At 39.3% G+C, this 23,975-nt stretch overlaps 1 protein-coding gene across 2 annotated transcripts in view; it reads right to left on the minus strand.

The window, feature by feature from the left end:
• LOC423226 (cytosolic phospholipase A2 epsilon-like) overlaps positions 1-19,262 on the minus strand; it is a 38,977-nt gene extending 19,715 nt beyond the window's left edge. The window contains exons 1-5 of one of the 2 annotated variants that reach the window (XM_015287115.4): positions 19,096-19,262; positions 13,720-13,852; positions 12,913-13,014; positions 12,473-12,559; positions 6,970-7,045 (exon numbers count right to left, since the gene is read on the minus strand). In XM_015287115.4, coding sequence (XP_015142601.2) covers positions 6,970-7,045; positions 12,473-12,559; positions 12,913-13,014; positions 13,720-13,852; positions 19,096-19,193 — 496 coding nt within the window. In that variant the 5' untranslated portion in view covers positions 19,194-19,262. Of the gene's footprint in view, positions 1-6,969; positions 7,046-12,472; positions 12,560-12,912; positions 13,015-13,719; positions 13,853-19,095 lie in introns of those variants that run through there. The other variant, XM_040701895.1, reaches the window with a different exon arrangement.
• Between the last annotated feature and the right edge of the window lie 4,713 nt (positions 19,263-23,975).

Genomic DNA, 23,975 nt, shown 5'->3' on the forward strand with positions numbered 1-23,975 from the left:
AGATCTCCACATGACTTCAGGCCATCTAGATTTTCCCTCCTCTCATTAATGCACTTATCACTCCTGATGCCAAGCGTTCCAAAAACACGAGTCCATCTTCCCCCAAAATCACCAAAGCAGATGCGATGTACTTCAAAAATGCTATGACTCAGATCAGTGTAAACTCTCTCCTTTTTAACATCTGGTTACTATAGGGTACAGGAAGAACTTTTCAATATTTTTGCTGTAACTGCAAAGGCCAGTTCTTTCCATCTCTTCTTCAAAATGAGAATAGAGATGCTCTATCCTTTCAACCATACAGTGCACAAGATAAGACTCATGATAAAACTGAAAAGAGCTGATAATGCTAAAAGTCTGTGCTGAGCATGAATGATCTGCCACAGCATTTATGAACCTCTTTTGTTACTGTTTCATCTACAGATTTGATGGAGTGTTTCCCTTGATAAAACATTTTCTTGTTTACTTGCTGAAATTATTTTTCCATATGAGCATTGCTTTCATAAATATTTACTTAAAATAAGCTATTGACAGTTCTTCATCAAACTATGGAAGCATAGGCTGTATAAACAGGCAATGAAACTGATTAAAACCAGGCTCAGCTGCCAGGCTCACGGAATTGTAATCAGTAGCACAGAGTCTGGCTGGAAGCCAATCACTGGTGGTGCACCCCAGGGGCTGACACTGAGGCCAATATTGTTTAGCATCTTCATTAACAATGTGGGTTATGGGATGGATTTTGCAGATACAAAACTGGGAGGAGTGGCTGACAGATCAGGCCAGCTGGGACCTCATGAAGTTAATCAAGGAAAACACTGTGTCCTTCACATGAATGGGAATAATGTCACACACACTGAAACAAGCTGGGGGCCAAATGACCTGGGGAAACCTCTGCAGAGAAGGAGCTAGGGGTTCTGGTGGACCCCAGGTGGAATATAAGCCAGCAATATGACAGAAAATGCCAACAGCCCCCTGGGATGCATTAGAAGGAGCACTATCAACAGGTAGAGGAAGGTTGACTTCCTGTCAACTCTGCACTGGCAAGGCTACATCAGGAGTACTGAGACCATTTCTGGGACAAGAGACAGATGTACACACTGGAGTGAGCACACCAAAAGGTCACAAAGAATATCAGGGGTTTGGGGCATCTGATATATGTGGTGGGACTGAAACAGCTGGGACTCTTCAGCTTGTAACAGAAAAGGCCCCAGGGGATTTTACTAATGTATCTAAATACCCAATGGGAACAAGAAGAGAGTCAGACTATCCTCATCAGTGCTCAGTGAAAGGTTAAAGGCAATAGGCATAAATCAAAATACAGGAAAACCCATTTAAACATAGCAAAAAGAAAAAAACTAAAAAAAAAACAACAACTGTGAGAGCAGTCAAACACCAAAAGAAGTTGTCCAGAGAGATTCTGGAATCTCCATCCTTGAAGATATTCAAAGCCAACTGAACATCGCTCTGACAAACCTGCTCCAGCTGACCCTGCTTTGAACAGAGTTTGACTAGATGATGTCTGGAGGTACCTTCTTCCCTCAGCCATTCTGATTCTGGGTGTGATGGCAAGGCTATCTTATCAGAGACAAATTATGTATAATTGTTGGTAACAGACTTTGACCTTGAAGATGAGGTGAGGTGGGGCCACTAGGACAAAGCATATCCTCTTCCTGTGGAGAAAGAAACCGTGCCACATATGTTTGTGCCACAGTTTGTCCACAGTCTCTACTGATGGGAAAATGTGTTGTTTCCCACCAATTTCCTGCTATTTCCTATATTCTCCTTGATTTGTACATACAGTATCAGCTATTCCTCACGCCGTGACACTGATGTTATATATTCCTGTACAAGTGGCATTAATTCATATGAAGTCAACTTGATACGCAAACAGGGAGACCAATAAAAATAACGGGATAGCAGGATATCTGATAAAGATTGTGATACCCTACTTACGTGGGAGAACTTGAAATGATTAACCAGTTTCTTTGATCCCTGTTATCCCTGGAAAAAAAAATGTAAGGAAGAGCTAGCAAAAAATCTTCCAGTTCATTCATTATTACCTGGGAGCTAATAAAAGAAATTATATTTGTTTTTTCTTCACGCTCTAGTTTTAATGCAATTCTGTATTGCTGGGCTTCATTAGCAATTTCATGCCATGCATGGCTGTTACATCAGAGCACATGTGGCAACCTCATTCCTTGATAATATAATGTCACTCTATGGAGACGCTAAGACATCTGAACTCATGGTCTTCTTGAATGTCACTACTAGGCGTCATTTATATCCTCCTCCCATTTTCAACTTTGCAAACTGTTGCTTTTGTGCACTGCTGGACTATTTCTCATCTCTGTCCTCAAGCTAAAAGTGGGACAAACATTCAGAACTGAACCCAAATGTTCAGAACTACTAACAACTATTTGCTGCCCCATGAGGGTACAGTCCTTTGGCATGTTTCTAAAATTAACAATCACATGCTACAATCAGTTATGTCTATCAGAAGAAAAATGACAGCACTGAAAAAAAAGCATATGAGAAAAACCAGTCTTTTAAGAACAATGAGCATAAACTATAAAATCCCATCTATCCTGTTACTACACTTAAAAATGCCCAATATATAGAGAGAGATAGTTACATATATAATTTTCTCCTAGTGAATTCCTCTCTACCTGCACAGACAGGTTTCCCTTGAATCCCAGTTTACATCACTGCACCTAAGAGGAGTAGGAGAGCTGCTCCTATTTCTCAGTCTTCAGATGATGTCTCCAGGGTTGTTTTCTTTCACCAACATAATACAGTATTATGAAGTTACCTCCAAATATTACCTGTCAGAAAGCTGATTTGAACTGAACTCTGTCCTTTAATCTCACCTATAAATGCAGTGTTACTTTTTGCAGATTGCTTGTGGAAGTAACGAAGGCTCAGAGACCTTACTGTGTTATCAGGGATGTCTTTTACAAGGAACGGACAGCATCCCCATGTGAATGAGCCCTACGACCTATGCAGCTATTTAAGCCAATGAGAACTATGAGACTTTCTTTTAAAAGATTCAAAGGTCTCTCTTCATGTAAAGGTGAAAAATGAAAGGAAGAGCAAAAGTAAGACCAAAGGGTGCAGCACAATTGTTCTGAATGCTTACAGCTGAGCAAGCTTCCAGTACACATTCAAAGCAAAACTCAGATTTGCTTCCAGCTCCAAAAACATTTAATAACACCACACTCTGTTCCAGCTTCCACATAAACCCAATTTGTATGATTTGAAAATATATCTGATAAACACACCCTCATTTCAACCCTCCAACATTTTACTTTGGCCTACCTCTGGGAGCCATACTGTAGGGCCCCTCTAACCACAGCCTCTTGAACTTGTATGACAACACCCAGCAAAGAAGGTGCTGTTGCTGGAAAGAAAGCATCAGTCAATCCGAAACTCACATCGAGTAACTTCTTAGTAGGCGACACAGCTCAATTTCAGCATTGCAACCAGCCAGCACTGATGGGGCTGATTACATTAGGCCAGATTTCCCATCTGCTCTCTTCACCTTTTCTGTGTTAACTTGCCCACATACGTTCTTCAGTAGCAAAGCTCTTGGTGTACTGTATAACTCAAGATCTACATTAGTATAATTCCAAAGAACCATCCAGTACAGAGACTTTCTTCTTCAGTATTATGTGAGATCCAGTGGAGTCCAAGAGATTTTCACCTTTTCACGTACTAAATAACATCATTAGCATTACCCAGAAACCTGGGAGAGGTACTCTTTCACTTAAAGCACAACACCTCTTCTCCTCTCTTTTAATGCTGAAGCTTCAGGTGTGTCAGATAATGCAGAGCCCCTGGCTGATGACTTGTTTGACCTCAAGAGTGGGGTAGCTCCAGCTGTGTGCTGCAGGGACTACTATAAAAGGAGTAAATGCTAACAATGGTGCAGCTCTGCATGGTCATTTGGTAACTGATGTGTTGAAGGAAAGAAATTAGAAGATAGAGAACCTGAGCTACTTACTGTGGTCCTTCTCTCTTCATCCTTCAGGCAAATGCAATAACTGAGGGGGGTGTTAGAATTGACAAAAGGAGCTAATGCACTGTTTCCTCCACCAACTTGTCCTGGTCAGATATTTCTCCTGTCAGTCAATGAGATCTATGAAAGCCTCTGGCACATGTGCTTTCACCCTCCCTGAAGTTTCTACCCTGCCCTGCACACTTCCAGCTGAGAAGGAGAAAGTGAACACATAAATAACTGAAAAAGCAAAGTCATTCTTTTAGTCAAGACTATCTGTGTCTTTAGGGCTGAGGAGGTAATGCAAAGCAGGTACTGGACTGTAAGATCCCACAAGCTTCATCAGTATTGTTTCCCAAACTGCCTACCACCTCCCCTGTGCAACTGCGTAGGAGTATTAGAACCTGGTAATGACACTCAGCACCTGCAGGGTAGCAGGATGAGTGTCAGTTTTCTTATCTTAGCATCTCTCTAATGCCCACAGTGAGATCAGGGAGTGCCTAAAATCTGCGTTTGAATCAAACCCATTATATGAACAGACATAAGGGTCAGCTAGGTACAGAATGAAAACTAATTAGCTCTGGTCTGTCAAGAGCATCTGCATGACGAGACAAGCCAGAAACCTGTTGCGTGAAGTATGAAGCAAACATTAGAGCTGAGCATTACCTAAATGTGGAAGAGCCCGCAAAAGTGGTAGAGTGATACCTGGTGTATGAAAAGGGTTAATTGGTCCATTGAGGAGGTGTGAGGTGCTTTCTTTTTGCTTTAATTTTGTCTCTGTGTGTAAATAGATACAATGGTTGCCCAGGTCCACCAGCATGTGCTGTCTACAGGCAAAGGCGTAGCACCAGATCTCAAGATAAGCGACAATCCCTCCCACACATCCCACAGGTCTCAAGATGCACATTTAAAAAACACCTAGGATCAAGTTGGGTATATGCAACAGTGAGGAACATCAATGGAAGTACATAGGAAGTAGCATTCCCTGAAGCAAGGATTTGGAAAGTCAAAGAAAATTATAAGAACTCTAATGGCCTGGCATGACTGTACTTGCAATGAACTGAGAGAAAATCAAGGAAAGAGAACATGTTTTATCTAAGCAGAGGTGAACAGAAGCTTGAGCAGACTGATAACCATGTGTAGTTAGACAGGAAGCCAGCATTCTGGCAGAAAAGGCAAGTCCTAGAAGCTGCAGCACTCGGTTGGAAAGTGCATCCTTGATCCTTGATTTGGTATTTGGCAGATGACAATCACAAAATTGTCAGCCTTCCACTGATATCTCAAATCTAATGACATCTGTACCAGCTCCTTATACTCCATTTTCCAGGGAAAAAGATCACATTGCTAAGATGAGGCTAGGCAAATTATGTCATTTTCTTATTCTCATCAGCACACAATAGTGTATGTAGCTATTTTAGTTTTCTGATGCTTCAAATACTTAAAAAATAAAACATTAAGTCAGAAGAACATTGGCATCACTTCCAAATCAGTGCTTGAAAATCACCAGATACCTGTTTGCATGGTATCACAAGGAATTGAAATTATATGGTCACATATAGCTTTTCCTGGGAGACGCCAACTTCTTTGTGACCACAGGCAGGCTGCTGCTGCTCACTCAACAAAGGACTTTTTGATATCGTTCTTCCTTAAGTGTTCAACTGCAAATGGCTTACTGTACTTCAATTTACTTAAGAAATGCACAAAAGCCACAGGAGTAGCTGGGAAATTTCTGACAGAAGAAGTTCCTTTTCTTCACCTACTAGCCCCAACCCTTGTTTGCCAGTAATTTACAAAAGAATATGGAGATGCTTCTCACTGTTTCCAGGATTTAAGTTGCATCTTAAATTAGGATCCCTCTACACATAGTAAGAGGTCACACCTTTCAAAAGGTGCACATAATCTGACCAGAGTCAGAAACATCCATAACAATATGTCTGATGTTATGATGTTCAGGACACGCATATTATACAGCTTTACTGAACTGTTACATGCTGTAAGGAATCCTATAGGGAGCTGAGAGTGACAGAGTAAGAATTTCAGCCCTCTATTCTACATATTTCTTACAGATATGTGATATAAACACCTGTGTATTAAAACAGGTGTTAAGAAGTTCTTACATCTCTGAAACTGTCAGCACATCAGAAAAGTATTGTATGAGGACTGCTCTGAAAGTAATGCCTCCTATTTTATTAAGCTGTCTCTGGACATCAGAGGTAGCTGTTGGTGGTATGGCAGTAGAGGTTGAACCTTCCTATCAGTACTCTGTTGCAGTGAACAGATGACAGCAGAGGGGCAGTCTGACAAAATGGTGTCTGACATGGAAGTGTGCATGAAGCAAAGTTGTGTCACTGAATCCTTCCATGCGGAAAAAAATGGCACCCATTGATGTTCACTGATGCTTGCTGAACATTTCTGGAAACCAAGCAATGGATGTGAGCACAGTGAGACAGTGGGTGGTGCATTTCAGCAATGGTGACAGTGAAAGACAAGCCATGTCCTAGTTGGGCATGCACAGCTGTCACCCCAGCTTGTGCAGATTTTTATGAATACAGTATGCAGGCTCATGTTCATTTTTGGTGGTGTTCATCTAACAGTAGTGACTATGTCAAAAAATACTGTATGGTAGCTGAGAACCTGCTCTATCAAAGAATGTTACTGTGCCCTTTAAATCTGTTGCAGTTTCCGAGGAAATAAATAGGAGGCATTACTTTTGGAGCAACCTATGTACTAGTTTTACTCATACCCAAACTGGCATTACTGGCCTGTTGCTGAATTTATTTATTTATTTAGAAAAACCAAACCAAACCAAATCACCTCTGAAATTGGAAACAGATAATCTATAGGAGAATTCGAGGATTCAATCGTGTATTCTTAGCTAATATGACTTCTGTGTTATGCATTTGTATAGTGGCTAGTGCTAGAGGGAATCCAGTAACTTTAGAACTGTATAATGTCAGAAAGAAAACTCTTATACTTACAGAAGTCTGCCTGATGAGCATTTCTCATCTTTATGATTCTTACAGTGAGCAGGGAGTAAGGTGATGTTTCTTCCTGCTGAAAAAAAGAAATTAATAAAGGAGATATGCTTTAAAATTTGGGATATGTGTATTGTAATGACAATGAAACACTGAAAGAACCCAGATTCTGCTGAAGCCATCTCTTATAATTGCTGTTACAGCAACAATACAGTAGGTAACAAAGTAAACTTTCTTCACCAGTCCCTGGTCTGCAGACACCTAAGCATCTATACAGAAAGCGTAGAAGAAAATGATGGATAGGAAAGTGGAGACAGAGGGTAAATTACCCTCAGAAAGAGTTCAAGGAGGAGTTTAGAAAGCTAATGACCAGAAATTTGAAAAGATTATCTAAAGTGAAAATGGAGTAGTGCTGGTAGAAGACGATGAAATAATTGTTATCTATTTTCTGATAAACCTTGATTAAAACAACAGGGAGAAAGTATGAAGTGAAATAAGAGAAAACTCATTGACTGCTGCTATTGTGATTGAAGTCAAAGACTGCTAAGAAGGTCAAGGTATGAGAAGTCAGTGAGACAAGACAGTACATCAGCTGAAGTGTGTAAAGCATTGGACCATGAAGAATTCATCATGACAAAATTCAGCTTAATCTCCCAAATTGTTTCCATCTCTATAAAGGACATGAAGGTCATTAAAAAAAATGCAAAACAAAAAAAAAGTGTAGCAATTGTGAAGCTACAAAGTTATCCCATGAAATGGCAAGAATGATTAAAAAAAAAAAATCTTGATAATTTGATGACATATTATATAAAAGCTAACCAATGCATAAAATAACCTTAAGGCTTTGCCTATGAGCTCACACTTATAACCAGGAATCAGGATTTCAGAAGGTTCTCAGTAAATTAAAATTCTAATACTTCTTTCAGAGGTGCAGAATCAGCACACTCACAGCAACAGGAGGGCCATGAAGCTCCAAACAAACGTATTTTCTGTAACAGCCTACAAGAAGTAGAAGATGCATATGTGCTTACTTAGCTTCTGGATGGTTGCATACTAAAACTAAATAGAAAATTACTAACTTGTCCTATACAGGGCACCGAACACTTTATAGGGCTGTTGTTTTAAACCAGGGAGGTAAGATCTCAGTATTACTGGAATCTGTGTTGTGCCAGCTCCACACAGCTGCTTCCACCACTTCAGTAGACCACCCCTTTGTCATCAGCATGGCAAACCTGTGACCTCTTACCCAAACCTGTTTTGTTTCTAAAGAAACCCACTGACTAATTGGGTTTGTCTGGTCCATATCCTTCTCAAAAATAGTCTTCAAATTAGAAAACAAACAAACAAAAAATAACAGCAAACATATTTCAGGAGAAATAAAGGAACAAGTGAAAGAAAATACTTTCTTTAGTGAAAACTTGTGACATCAGTACTTCAATCAGTATTCTGGAGCCTGTGGTTTCAAATGCTGTTGGAGGTGCACGCACACTATGATTTGTTAAGAATAGAGTAACAAAAACTAGTGTGAGCTGTGCAAAGACACATCTACATCGAGCACCAGTCATACGCTCATTCCTGAATGCCACTGCAGTGGAGCAGAATAGAGGATACATGAAGAGTGCCTCGCAGGGACCTCATATTGTGAATGCAAATGAAGATACACTGATAAGAGAGCCAGCACATGGGAGGATTATATTAAGAAGAAAATAAAACAATAAAACTTACATGGTATTTCCTTGAAGAACAGTGAGATACTGCATAGATCAGATAGTGTCAAAGATTATGCAAGTGTTCAAACATCTCATTTCATATGGAACCGTTCCCTGAGAGGAGAGCTCTGAATTGGTGCTGCATAAGACAAAAGCCAATGAGCTGTGCTTGGAAATACTGTATACCAGGAGACAAGTGGTCCTTGTCACAGAAAATTCTGCTGTATTGGCTGAGAAATCTCAGTCCCATGAGACAGCAAGGCACAGGTTTTGTCAGTCAGAGTACACCCAACATGGAACAAAGACCACAAGAAGCAGATTGAAAAAAGAGATCCAAGGAATTAAGATGAAAGAGCTAGTGGCATGAACCTGGAAGAAGCAATCAAGTATGCTTGTGGTAGAGGACATGCCAGACAAGTCAAGTGGAGGAAAAGATGACGACTGAGCTTTCGTTAGTCTGAGCCTTGCTCCTTGAGTCTATTCATTGGGTAAACAAAATCCCTTTCTGTACTAGCCTGGTCCAAAGAGCAACAATTACTTTAAATTTGAAGGAATAATGAAAGCGTTAGTCTTTATATTCAACATTTCTACCAGTAAGAAAAGGATTTTCACAGCTCTCAGAACCAATCTGTTCTATGTGCAACACTCAGGTACATATCTCTCAAATCAAAGTCTTTTATGGAAAAGCAAGAACAAAAAACAGCAGCTCTAGAACAGCAGTTCTAGAGCACATCTTCACTCCTCTCCTCAGGGCATTAAAGGAAGAGCAATATTCAGTGATCTTCATAATCATCATCATAATTTGAGACACCAATATCTCTGAAGACAACTGCTAACTATTAAGCTATTAATTACTAAGTAAATCTGAGACAAATGAAAGGGAGACATATCTTCCTTAGAGATGAAAGTTAATGAAAAATTGCTCCACATAATACTTTTCTGTTGGCCAAATGCCAGACAGAAATGCTGCTCCAGAATACTCCAAGAGCAAAACATCTGACAACTGAAGCTCAAGATCCTGATACTTCAATGGAAATCATGCAACTAATACTCTTTTCCCTCCAGTCATCATTTCATTGTAATAATAAAATGGCAATGCCAACAAACTAAATGACAAGCGTGTTACTGTTGCTGAGGAGCATTTGTGTTAAATTAAAAAAGAAAAAAAAAAGATTCATTCAGGCACTTCATAACTTAATCAACTATCCATGGGCGACTAATTATCATAAACAGCCATCTTTGGTACAACATTCCATATTAAGCCAAGAATATTCCCGATACCTAGGCTGAAGAAAGTGTTACCAAAATCTGAGTATCAACAGTTCGCAGATGGGCAAATCCTCTTGCAGTCTTCTCTAATAAAGATAAATCTGTGTACACTAAGCCTTTGAACTCATCCCTGCAAAGAGAGGGTGATGGGCAGATGGAGAAGCCTTCCTTAAAGACTTATTGCTACCTATGGAAAAGGTAAGGTTTGTTTTCAAGTGGAAAGACAATGGGGGTCTCGGTAATAATGTCATATTACTTTTCTAGTTCTGTAGCAAACCATGAAGGGATGGGCACCACTTTGAGTACCACATAAATCAAAAAGTGATGAATATTCTCCTAATTCTTCTCAGATTTATGATTTCATGTCTGGCAGAATAATTTGGTCATGCTCCCTGCTCACTGTTAATACTTGAGCTGAGATTATGTCTGCCTGCATTATTCTTTAAATTTTCAGTGCATTTACAGATGATGAGTCAACAACTAAGTTTTTTTTAATCTGATAATTTGTCATTTATTTTTTGCATTTTTTTGAATGAATTATGCTGTAGATGTATGAGAAAGACAATTCACTAACAGATCATAGTGATAAATTTGCTAGATTTGCTGTTATTATGAACTGGCTTACTCATTCTTATTTATGATCTTCTTCAGCATGTTTCATCTTTCCTGTATTCATGACTAAGGTGCTAGAAGGCAAACTGACAACTCAGGACTCCCAGAAACAGCTAAAGAGTTGCTCTCTAGTTGTTCTCATCCATTTTAAAAGCCGAACGTGCAGGTTTACAAAGTTAATACTTTTTCCAGATAATTTAGCAGTGGGGTTTTTTGGCTTTGCACTTTAGATAGGTGACACAGCAAACCTCCATGCAGCAGCCCGTGGGCATGGTTTTCTAAACCCAGTTCAGTATATATTCCATTTATCACACAGTTACACAAAGTCCACTCAAAATAAATCAAATAATTGGGCAAATATTCGAGCATTAACATTAAGTATGTTGTCCTTTGTAAAAGTTTTCTACCTATTGTTATCTTCCTCTCTTAGACAGCAAACTATGTGTTTCAAAAATCAAGGGAATGGCTGAAAGCTGCCTAGGAAACCCAATACTTGAGAAGCAGAAATTGGCCAGCTCACACAAGCCTGTGCCTTTAATGCCAGTTTTCTGCCAAGCTTTATTACAGAGGAGAGAAGACATGTTCAAGAGCCAGAAGGCAAATAGAGAGTGACTTGAGACCACCTTACTTGTTAAGCACTTGTAGAGTGCAAAAGAGAACTTCTGGTGGATTTGATAAGAAGAAACTATGACAAGAAATATGAATTAAAGCAGTAGGAAAGATCCCCTATATCCCCTATATGCCAGGGCTTGTGGCCATACAACTTCTTTTTAATATTGCTTTACATATATTCAAAAATGTGCTGGATTCTAACAATCTTTATGCACATGTATAACCACATCAGTGGTAAAATAGGGTTGGATGCCTTTAGCCAGGAACCTTCCAAACTGAAAAACATCAGCATAAATACAGTTAGCCATTAAAGAAATGCTACCACAATTGGGCCATTGCACTGCTCAATAGAACCTTTTCCTGCTTTAGAGAATTCCCTTTCTGAGCTTTAATGTATACACATACACAGCAAATCCTCAACAATTCAGTTTTGGTTATGCTACTTTGTCATTTATGTCAAATTTGACACCCCAATGATAGTTAGACACCATTTTTATATTCTAATTTCCACCTATGGGAAATGCCAAAATACTACTTGCAAGAGAGGCTTCAATCTTTTTATGATACATCTGAAGAAAAACAAAACAATGTTTATAGTTTTCTATTGATCTGAAATTCTGATCACACAAAAAAGAATTAAACATGCAGGTTTCCTACAAGCTGCAGACATTGAAGCACATCTCACTTATGGTATCATCAAACATAAGCTAGCATTTTGTTTGGAATCATCCTGTTTTACTTTGAAACAACTTGGCACAAAGTACAGCCAGCTACAAGTTAATCAAACAGAGAGGAAAATCATCACTGATGCAACGGGTCCATGCTCAGTGCGAATACAGCTCTTGTCACTGGCCTTTCTAAGGTTGCTAGAGATGTTCTCCTTTTGTTGCAGTATGCACAGTGAACAAAGCGAGCCCAAACCCATCACCATCAGCTATGTTCTGACTTGCTAACACAGGCAACATTCTCCATTCATTCAGATTTAAAACTCTATTAAAATAGAGATGGACAGCATTAAAAGAAGCCAAACTCAGTCCCATTTTAACAGCAAATTAAGTACGTTTCCCCTAAGAAATTTCTCTAAGGAATAAAAACTTTAAAAACTTTGTATAAATAGATAAAAGAATAGAATGAGAAAAGAAAAAGAAAACCAAGAAAGGAATAGAGATGCTTCATGTAAAGAAAGTTTTCTCCTATGAAATGTCTTTTTGTAAATAAGCATGTGAAACTCATAAAGGAAAAAAGAAGGTCATGCCCTTCTCATGTGTGGTTTTGTCCCACACATAATTTGTTCTGGTTGGTACCTCAGCATCAACATCGCTCTGCTCTGTGTTCTGCACCATCCATTTTTGTTCTTCATTTTGCAATGGGCTTGATTTGCTGCTGGGATGCTGTTGAGAGAAGGAGGACAAAGGATAAAAAGAGAGCAGAGATCAGTTTTTCCCTCTTATTTCAGCTTCTCAGTGTTGAACTGTAATGTGGAATGGGCAGTTTGTGCTGCCTCATTATTTACATCAGCAAGGTGTGGAAAGGAGAAACGTGCCGGGAAAGTGGCAGCTGTTTCTGTGCTGTATGTAAAGCTACTGACTCCACACAGCTGCAAATATCCAAGGAAGAATGACCTTGTTTTCTTGAAGATTTATATCCTGTGGATTTGGGGGGACTTGAGCTGTCCATATTCTGGGGACAAATCTGAATCAAACTCTCAGAGTCACCTGCCAGATTCATTCTGTTTTCCACTTACCTGAGATAAGGTAGATGTTGATGCCATCAAGATCACTGCTGCATTGAAAATGGGTGCTGCAAATGGCACCCTAATATTAGGTTCCACAGTTGCCAGTGTCTTCTGAAACATATTTACAGTCTTGAAGAGTGTCAGAAGTTGCTGAACAGGTGTTTTATTACCTTGAGTCAGAGCTCCACCCCTCCATGATTTCTGAAGCAGGAAAATTTCCCACCCACATTACTTGTCCTAAGAGCAAGACTGTTGTAAGGTGCGAATGTACATCTGCAGCTCTTGTGACTGAACAGAGTCTGATAAGACCAAGGCATTCCTACCTGGGGGCCTGCAGACATGTAAAATCGATAAAAAAGCAATAGTCTGATTGATGATGATCTTGCAGCATGTGAGAGAACACCTTACAGTAATAATCTAGAAGTGATTACAGTAACATCCTGAGACACATCTGCCTACTGCCTTCATGCAAAGCACCCGACGAACTCCATGCACTACCTCTTTCATAAGTGAGATGGTGGGAGAGGAGCCCACCAAAGGCAGCAAGGTGCACCTCATCGGATTAGAAAATGCTAGGGGACTTTGTGATTGCCAATATATTTCACATAGCAACTTGTCTTTTAAAGATTTACACAAATGGTGACCAAACAGTAAGCTGCGGATTCCTGCTACCAAGCTACCTACAATGCATGGGATGGAGACCTAGTGACAGATCCTCTAGAGTGACTTGCCCTCTCAACCCTCTTGAATTAAGGACTGTTTTTGTTCCTTGTTCCTCACACATCTCTCCCATATTACCCAGTTCCAATCCTTTACCTCTCCTTTACCCAACAGAGGTTCCTCATTCCCTCTGGGATAGGGCAGCGAGGAACTAACCAGGAACAGATTCAGTCTGTGATCCTGTGGATTGGAGCTGAGGTGAAATGCAGACCTGGAGAGGTACACAGCCCTGGAAGACACAAGAAAGAATAATGTGTTATGAGAAGATATACACTTAAGGACAGTATGGGAAAACACAGTCCTCAGGACACAATCTGGAGGAGACAGGAAAGATCATCACAGAAAACATGTATGTAGGAAGATACTAGGAATTTTTTTTGGAGGAACATTTTTCCACTAAAAAGCATTGTTGCATCATTATTTCTGTACATGGTATTTTTTTGTGTGTATTTTTGTGTGTGTGTGTGTGTATGTGTGTGCTATTTTCAGTGGGGGTTTGTTGGTTGTTTCTTATAGCAGTTCACTTTGAAAGAAGGGAGAAATTTGATAAGCAACATTTCTGTGATCTCTAAAACACAATGTATCACATTTCCATTTCAAATGCCTTTCTTATTTCTGCATTTCACACTTAATACAAAATGCATCTAAGAAAATGTAAATGAGATTTAAATATTTCACCTTGAAAAGCATTCAAACATTTCAAAAAACTCAAGCAATTTCATGTTCTAGGAGAGCTGGTTGCTGTATTTTTTGTTTTGTTCAGTTCAGAATTGTCATTTCCTTTTGAAAAAAAGAAATACACATTCAGATTTCTGAGCAACTGTATTCAAATCAGCAGCCAGCTGAGCACTGTTAGAATTATTGGAGTTTATTGGACTCAACTACTTCATCTTATCAACCTCTTAGGTAGTGAGGATCTACATCTGTTCAGCATACCTCGAGGAAGCTCAGTGATTAAATTTTCTAATCCATTATGCAAGCACCATTAGGCATACATGCATTTGTATTGAAAATCCTCCCAAATAATTAAAATTAGAGCTTATGAAAGGATTTGAAATTAACAGGATGACAAAGCATGATTCTTCCTATTAGACACTGGCATAAGGATGAAATCACAGTCATTCCTGACAGTGGTAATAAGTGTTGTACAAGAACCTGGCTGACAGAAACTAGACACAAACCCAGTCACTTCCAGCAGTCTCGTTGCATTCACTTCCTATACACTCAAAGGAATTAGATGAAAAGCTGGTGTTACAAGGAGAACAAGCTAAGATATTACATACAGATATTTTGCAATATTCCATAGTTGCAAAAATTGATTTCTTAGGTACAATTTACCCTTGCACTTTTGACATGTGTTTATGTATATTTATTAAATAACCATTTTAAATATATATTTTTTATTTTTTTAAATCACATCGTTCAGGGGGATGGTTTGTTATGAACTTCCCTTCTCACCTTTGCTTTTTAATGGAATGGGAACTGCTTGATCGAAACCAGATAAACTACAGCCATAAACAAAGTACGGTCATAAGCTGTTCCATGGAAGCTTTCCAAAGCAGTGGTCAGAAGCCTCTCCCACTCTTTGGCTCAAGCTTTGTGCAGTACAAGCACGTACATATCTCTAATAAGCAAATAAATACATTTCAGCCTTAATTCTCCACTGTAAGAATGATGTCCAGAGACAATCTGCAGAAAAAGAAATGTGCATATAAAAGCACACTTAAAAAAAAAAAAAGTATTTTTTTGTTCTACTACAACCTATCTGTATTCCTGATTGAAGTGCACAGCAGAACTGCAGCATCTGGATGGAGGCACTGTGATGTTAGTGACAATTTCTCAATTGTGCCCAGCAAAGGTTACTATGACCAGGTCTTGTTTCTGCAATATGTGGTAGCAAATGGGTGAGGCTTTTGCTTGAGAGCTGGTTTACGTTTACATGTGTCAGATTGCACCTTTGGTTTTTAAGACAAAAGGAAACGAGAAGGGGAAGAACCTGCAGCATCCCATAGGAACATGACTAAGGGTTGCTTGTTGACTAACTCTTCTTTCCTGACTCAGGCCTTCCTGATATGAAATACCTGTTCTTTAAGCTCACGTCAGATGCAGCCAAACATGCCTTTGACTCAAAGATGGTGCTAGTATCGAATTTCTCAAATTAGTTCAAAGTTCAAACTCCTTACCACTATGAAGCACAAAATCCTTTGGAGGAAAATACAGCCTTTTCACAGGACACACACTGAGAATAGGCTCTACCTCACTTAAATGTAGTAGTTATCTAAAGATAGACTTCTAATCTGAGCCAATTGTGTTTTCTATGCTCTGCATGGAAAATAAAGCAGGCATCTCCAGATAGTGACCCACCTACATGGGATTCTTCTCTCTCTTTTGACTAGAGAAGCCTCAGTGCCCAAGTCATACTTGACACCTACCTTCTGAATGGCTAAAAGTAGGGTAAGGTGAATCCCACTCTGAGTAATCCTCTTTAATCACTCATTTCCAAAGCTACTGGTTCTGAGAGAATCTGATGCTGAGGAACTCTGGTTGTGTTGTTAACACGTGACTCATAGTGTTGCAATGCAAAGCTGCAAAACACCCTTGGGCAAAAGCTCTATTAGCATGTAAATGAAAAATCCTCTCATAAATTCATTTGATAATAAAGAATAGGTTTTGTGATACTCATTGTAGAAGAGAATGCGAAATGCAATGCTTCCATTGTGAAACCACTACATTTCTTGAGTAGAAACTGCCTTCCATATTTCAGGCTAAGGCCCCTGTGACCGCAAACAGGACAGCCTCTCAGATTCTGTCCCCATCTCATCTCAGAGACAATTCTGATGTTAGTTAAGCACAAGCTGTGCAGCAGCAGCTTGTGGCCAGAAATACTGAGAGTGGAACGTGAAGTTTGTTTATCTGTAGTAAACCAGACTGCAACCTGAGGAAGTTCAACAACTGCTCTATGACCACTTGAAACATGATTAGAGTAAATGTGGAATTACAAGGACAGGGAGGAGTGCTTAAACCACCCAAAGGTAAAGCACTCACCACTTCTGAGGCAGAGTTGCAGGAGTCAGGTGACTGATAGTGCAGCTGGAGGAGTGGAAGGATCATGCCCTTTGATAGGCACACTCATGGCAGTCCCAAGGTCTGTTTATCAGCTGGTGAACTCCTGGTGAGATTCAGAGTATCCAGCATTGTTCTGCCTCAAAGAGGCTGTCATTTGAGGCTTTTTCCCCTAACAATTTTTTTTCCCTTTTTCCTGAATAGCAGATGGTGTCTAAGACTATCAGCCCAATTTAAAACTACAACCAATGATTGAGCTAAATCAATTTTAGCATTACTGCACAAAGATATGAATTGAATCAGAGTTCATTATTCAGAGATTATTAAAACTACAGCAAAAGGGCAAATAAAATGTCTGTTACATCTGCAAGTTTTCTTTTGACCTTTCTAGGTCATTCTCCCAATAACACCCTTCATCCTCTTCCCCATCCTTCCCAGCTCCTCTGCAGCTCACACACTTCCCTTTATATCTCATCCCTATTTGTTCTTTTGTATCATGCCCTAGCAATGTCACTAGCCCCTCTTGCTCTCCTCAGATTTCCCTGGAAAACTTTCTGAAAGAAGAAGAAAGTGAAGGGCCAGCTTCTCTGAAAGCCCTTCTATTTAAATCCCAATGATTTATCTTCACTAGAAACAGCCATGTTCAACTCCCTCAGGACACAGGAAGGGGCAAATCCCATGGCTCTTAGCAGTATGAAGCTTCAGGCATGACAAAATTCATACATGGTGGCCAGTCTTAAAAAAAAGCAAAAATATTCAAGTTCAAGTCAAAAATCAAAACATTACAGAAACCTCTGTATAGCAATGCCAAATACCATTAATGACAGTCAGATTCTGACAGAGCTGTGAAACTGCCTAATCCACACTACTGCTCCCGGTGACCCATATATCCATTATTTACTAAGATAAATTTGTCTCCATAAGTAAATTTGTCTCCATAAGTATACATAAGTATATGTATACATACTTATCCACAATTTGAATACGATTTCATTGGGAGATAAAAAAAAATGGCCTGAGAGTATTTGGACAATTAATTTAGATCACTGGAAAAAGGAATGTTTCCATCCACTAGGAATATTATCCAGCTTTTAGGAGATCTCTGTATTATCTTCTTTCAATGAATATGGGGTACAGACATTTGTTTTTATATGCATATTAACTTTCCCAAACTCAGAGAAAAACTCCCAAACTCACAAATATTTAATAAATAGATTGAAAAGTACTTAACATCCTGGAGAAATACTGGTAGTAAATCAGATTTGCAACATCCTCAATCCACAATCTCTTCTTTGGTATATCTGTCTAAGAGGAGACCTGTGCATATACACAGTTGCAATACTTTTTTTGTTTGTTTGTTTGTTTGTTTAACTGAGCTAGTACATAAACTTCTTAAATTAGCTTTTCTTTTTGTAAGATATATGCTATATATGATTCTGATCCTTACCAGTGTCACCATAGTCTCCCTTTAAATTCTAAAAGAGGTTGAAACAGCTAAAGCAGTTTTTACAGTGAAATAACTGGCTTAGCATTTTCAACTGTGCTACATTAATTGTATCTTGGCATCCTAATAGTGGCTCAGCACAGGGTGAAGATCCAAATAAAATCAGCGAGCATTGGTGGGGGTATGCCTTTGAGGCTCCTCTTCTTGAATACAGTACATATTATTGTCAACTTTTTATTGCTAGTGGTCACTTCAGTTAGCTCCATGAGGTAAAGTACGTTTACAAGTACCTAGTCCATGCATAAGACTGTTGATCATCAGGGTGTCCATTTGCTGAGTATATAGATAGAAACATGTTTTCCCACGAGGATACTAGTTTGAGAATCCCAGGCTGGATCACAGTCTTCAATGCAAGTGACAGATTGCCACTACTTCAGGCATTTTCTCAAAGCTTTCCCCATTGCTCAGCAGGAACCCATTTACTTCCTCAGTGTAAAAGCCAGCACAGCGGCTTTCTCAGCCCAGAGCAATGTAGGAAGTATTTAAGAGACATCAGGAGGTAACTTTTCGCATCATGGCAATGGCTTAAGCTCTGGTATGATAAAATTTCTAACTTTTTCCCAATTTTGTATGTTTCAGAAGAAGATAGGACAGTGCACCGTGAGATCAGAGCCTACATCTTATGAGGTACCACAAGGGAATGAAATCTCTCCTAAAGAACCAAGTGTGATAGAAACAGCCAAGAGATTCTGCCATAAAATACTCAGCTCCCTCCTCCCCTGGCTGTGAGCCCTACAGTGCAGCACAGCCTGGGAGAATACACAAGATATGGTAAAATAAGATCCTTAGGAAAGTCATACCCAGCTGAGGCAAGGATGCTAAGCTCTGGTTTATTTCCTGTCCCACCCACAAGCTGAAGAGGAAGAGGAAGCATTGGATTTGGTGATGTACTCACTACAGCCCACCTTGTAGCGCTGAAATTCCCAGTCCTCTTTCCTGTAGGATAATAGCCTGGCTGTTGCAGAAGCTCTCTCCTGTATCTCTTCACATGTGCAGAAGCCATTTTCCCATTCCCATGTTGACTTCAAGTGCTGTGACCCATTGTGCAATCTGAAGATGAGTGCCTGGCAGAGTAACTTGCCCTATATACAGTATGTTGTGACCAATAGCATGGAGAGCCATCCTTTCCAGGGCACCTGGTAGGTGATGTAAGCAGTATTTAACATGCTCAGGCTCTGGTGGGAGTTACACGGACACTCCACCTGCATTTTTTGCTATCTGTCATCCATGCTTTGTGCCAGCTGCCCATGGGATGTGCTCTCGGTGATGCTACATGCATTACACCACAGAGCTGCTAACAAAACAAGTCCTTTTCTCAGGGTCGTCCAAAGGACTCCAAAGTTGGCTGTGCAGCCAAACATGAGAGAGTTCAGAGCAGGTATGCAAAGGAGTCCAGCTGTCATTCCACATGTTCCTGCTGAACAAAATAAAAACCTATGCAGGAATCTAGTGTGGCCACTTTCTTACCTACAAAAAGTGCTGATCATAAAGATCAGACTGTGTTAACAGCTCCACATGGAAAGACTTTAAAGAAACAATTGCACAACATCTTAGGGAAGTGTTTCAGAAATGCGTAAGGAAAGAAACATGCTCCAGGAGATTGAGATAGGTAACTATGTAAGTACATCCTATTACATGCTAACTTAAATTGTCATTGCAAAATGAATTTGTGCTAAAACTTACCGACATCAAAGACAAGCGTGACTCTTAGGTCAAGAAAACACAAATTAAAGAAAGACAAATTTGTAGCAAGCATTGCTGAATCTCTATTATAATAAATGTAGGGGTGCGACATGTTACTAAAGCATGTAGATGTCTCTCTGAACAGCTATTGCATGCAGCTCACATGTGCTTCTGATATTTTGACGCTATGTGGTGTAATGCCTGAAACCTACTCAGTTACATCACATTGGACAGATATGAGCGGAAAAGAAAACAAGTTATTCCTTACGTATCTGCAAATGCAGGACAACGGTAAGTTTAGACAAGCTGTTAACAGAAAAACAGGTTTGACTGATTGCTTTGGTGCCTCAGCACTACAACTACATGCTGCAAATCAGTGGGAAGGGTAAGGGTGGGCCAGGTGAATTGGATGTCTTAGGGGCACAAGTAACTGCTCCTGTGGCAGCTGAGGAAATCTCAGTAGCATGATATGAGCTATCCTAATTTCACAATTTTGGCTGAAAGCCTAACCTCTTTTAGAAGTGATAAGAAAGTGGCAGCTGGATGTGACAAAGCAATGCATGGCCCATGGGAACACAGGAAATTCAAAGTAAATCATAAGTTACAGAGTATAGAAAAAATATATTTTGCACAGTTGATGATAAGAGGTATATCTATCTATGTAAACATAAAGGAAATATATACAAGGAAAAAGTAAAATTGTAATAAAAATCTAAGCTCATTACTTCATACATATACCAGAATGATTCCTAATAATGCAGCCAAACGAATGCTAATAAAACACATCTGTTTTGCGCTGGGAAAGAAGAAATAAAACAAGTTCTATTAACAAATATGACAAACTGCTTTGTGACACCTGCTCATTAAATGATACATATTAAGATTAAACAGAGATAATTCTTACCAATTTGTTCAAAAAGTGTAGTGTAGAAAGATTCCTCTCCATCTAGCGTTCATCTATTGTAAGTCTTGGGATATTGGAGAAATGCAGAGACCTGCAAGAAATTGAATGTAGTGCAACTTTTCAAAAGTAAAAAGAGAGATAGAGCAGGGTGCTTGGAGATTGGTTTCTCTGGTGCCAATGGAATATTGGACATCATGTGTTTAAATGAAAATCCATTAACGTTATATTACTACTCTTGGTTCTCTTGGTATTCCTCAAAATACAGGATTGCAGTTGTACATGCTAAATATACCGTCATCCCCGAAACAGTTAATAGCAATGCCTATTTTAAGTCAAGAGCTAGTTTCAAGTTGCACATTCTTCCCATTTATGCTTCATATGTTTTATGTAACATATGTTAATGTATGCATGTTTATATGAAATACAAGTTTCAGCACATAAAGCAATTGTACACTGAAAACTTCACCATGCAAGGGAGTGTTTTTCCCAAAAAAGACCAAAGATGCATAATGAGTTAGCCTTAGGATAGTCATTAACTAGTACTATTAACTGTCTGGACAGGAGAAGGTTGCACCCATACAAATTCCATGTGTGTGTGTGTGTGTGTGTTTATGAAAACACTTGGGGAGAACTGGAGTAAAAATAATGTCTCAAACCCTTTCCATGAAGGCAAAAGTAAGGACATACATGGCTTGTGTAAGAGCTAAATGTGTAGCTGTAGAGTTGGGTAAACAGCTTAAGTTCAGAGCTGGTAAATAAAAGGACAGAGAAGCTGCTGGGTGCCAATCTTAATAGAGGCAGACCTAACTGTGCATACCTTTTCACTTTTGTAAATGTATTTATTTAAAGCTTCATGAAATTCTCATGTATGAAAAATGAACATAAACTCTAACTTCCTTATTTTAGGTATGCAGGTGATGCCAGTGTACTGCCAAAAGCAAAGTGAACAGTTCCTATGAGGTAGTGGAGCTCTCCTTTAGTGACAAGTGTGCAATAAGATTGTAAAGGTTGTCAAAACAATTACAGGGTGTTCCACTGGGAAGGTGAATTCCACCAGGAAGGTGAATGCTTAGTAAACTGATGGTGCAATGCAACTGCATGGAAATAAACTTTGTAGGATCAGCATTAGCCAGAGTTTCTCTGTAAGGTAATGAGTAGCTTTGGTAAACCCTGAACTACCTTCTGGGAGCCATTAAATGTGAAAGATCAGTTTTGTTTTGTGAGAAGAAACTGATTTTGTTCTGTGTGGCAACTCTATAGATTTTTGCTCAAAGATAATAAGATTCTTTTATGCAAGAATTGAAAAAAAGTATGTAATAATGAGGTTAACAACCTGTTAGCCGATTTCAGAATTAGTCCTCAATGAAAAAAAACACTGAAAAAAAGATATCTTTCTTCTTTTTCCTGAGGAGTTTTAATGAGTTTACTAGTCTCAAACTCTCTTCAACATTTTCATAAGTGATTTGGAAATAAGCATGACATCCTGACTGATCAGATTTGCAGTAGAACAAAGGCTGATAGGGTGCTGAGTGGTACTGAGGACAGGGCAATCAGACAAAGCAATGTGTCCTGCCTGATAAATTGGCCTGATTAACCACAGTTAATTCTAATGCACTGAAGTATGAAGTCATGAGTAAAGGAATTACAAATGCATGCTACAATTTACTCCCCCTTACGAAAGGGAAGCCTGTAGTTTAGAAAATAGTAATTCACCAGCTTATAGAAGATAACTCAGCAGAAGTCTCTAGTGGCAAACAAGGACAACTATATTCAATATATATAATCAGGAAAGTCGTTTGTAAGTAAGAATAACAAGGCAATATTCACCTCACTGTGCAGTGTTAGTGGAAAGGTACTGGAATCTGCATTTGACAATGAAGAGTTGGAGAGAGAGCAAGTACAAACTATGGTTGGATAGAACAAATAAATACTTTTTATAGTGAGGACTTGAAGGACTGAATCTACTGGTTTGATGAAAAGAAGCTTGTGATGTAACCTGGGCACATTTTATAAACTCAACCCTAATGAAAATAACAGTGGTTATGCAATGGCTTCTAAGTTACTAGAAAAAGATTTAACAAGAACTGGTTAAACTAAATGAGGCAAAAAACAAATTGCATACTTTTTTATTGGAAGATAATCACCCATTAGAATATAGTTCCACAAGATCTTTCCTGATATCTTTAAAAAGAAGAGGGGTCATTTTCCTCCATGAGAGACTTTGGTCAGCCACAGGATTAACACTGAAGTAACTGCATAGAAAGTAAAACAAAATGATCTGATGGTACTTTCAGCTTCTATTAGTCTGCAGGAAGAAATAAGATGAATAATCTAGTACAGATACTGTTTTACTTTGTTATTCCACAGCACAGTAGGAGGTAGCTGGAGCTAAACAATTGGAGAGCTCTATAAAGTGCTATAAAATGAACTGTTTAAATAGATGCAAGCTGATATGCCCATTCATCAAGTGGCAAAACCATGCCGTAGAAAACTGTCCTCAGAATTTTGCTAAAGACTTATAACTACGAAGTTGAAAATAAGGAATGCAAACAAAGAATGATCCAAGCAACCTGACTATTTCTCCAAGCTTAGCTTTAAGCTTGAGAGCTTCAGTCTTTCCACACCTCTCCTGAAGCCTTCCAGTCTTATCTACTGCAGCCAACTACTGCTCCCTGCTGAGCCTCCTGTTTTGGTTTCACGTGTGAAAGGCGTAAAGCCTCCTCTAGGCGTGTTGACGTGAGGTGGGCCCTACTGGCCCTTGTTTAAAGAGCTCAAAGTCTTCTATACGGTCTTCTATTGGCTCAGTGCATCTGTTGTGCTATGCAGAAAAATTTCTGAGGGCTGAAGGGCAATGAAATGCTGGGTGACAGAGCCTGTGCTGACTACAAGACTAACTGAGAGTTTCACTCCGAAGGAAAAAGTGCAAATCGAAGAGCCGAGAGCTTGAAACATCCAAAACCCACAAAAATATCTTCTGAGGATTTACTTGGACAAACCACATTGCTGGTGCTACAGCCTTTCAGCAGTACCGAAATAAAAGCGTGACTATATCCAGGGAGGTCCCTTACAGTAACAAGGCAGCACTGCATGATACTTTTCCCACCCGCTGACACTCCTTCTCCCTTGTGTTTCAGAATAGGGAGCTACACAGAGCTCTTTTGTCCTTGACTGACATGTTGTTACAGAAATACTGAGTCC

The sequence above is a fragment of the Gallus gallus genome, chromosome 5 (assembly GCF_016699485.2).
Source record: "Gallus gallus isolate bGalGal1 chromosome 5, bGalGal1.mat.broiler.GRCg7b, whole genome shotgun sequence".
NCBI classification, from domain to species: domain Eukaryota; kingdom Metazoa; phylum Chordata; class Aves; order Galliformes; family Phasianidae; genus Gallus; species Gallus gallus.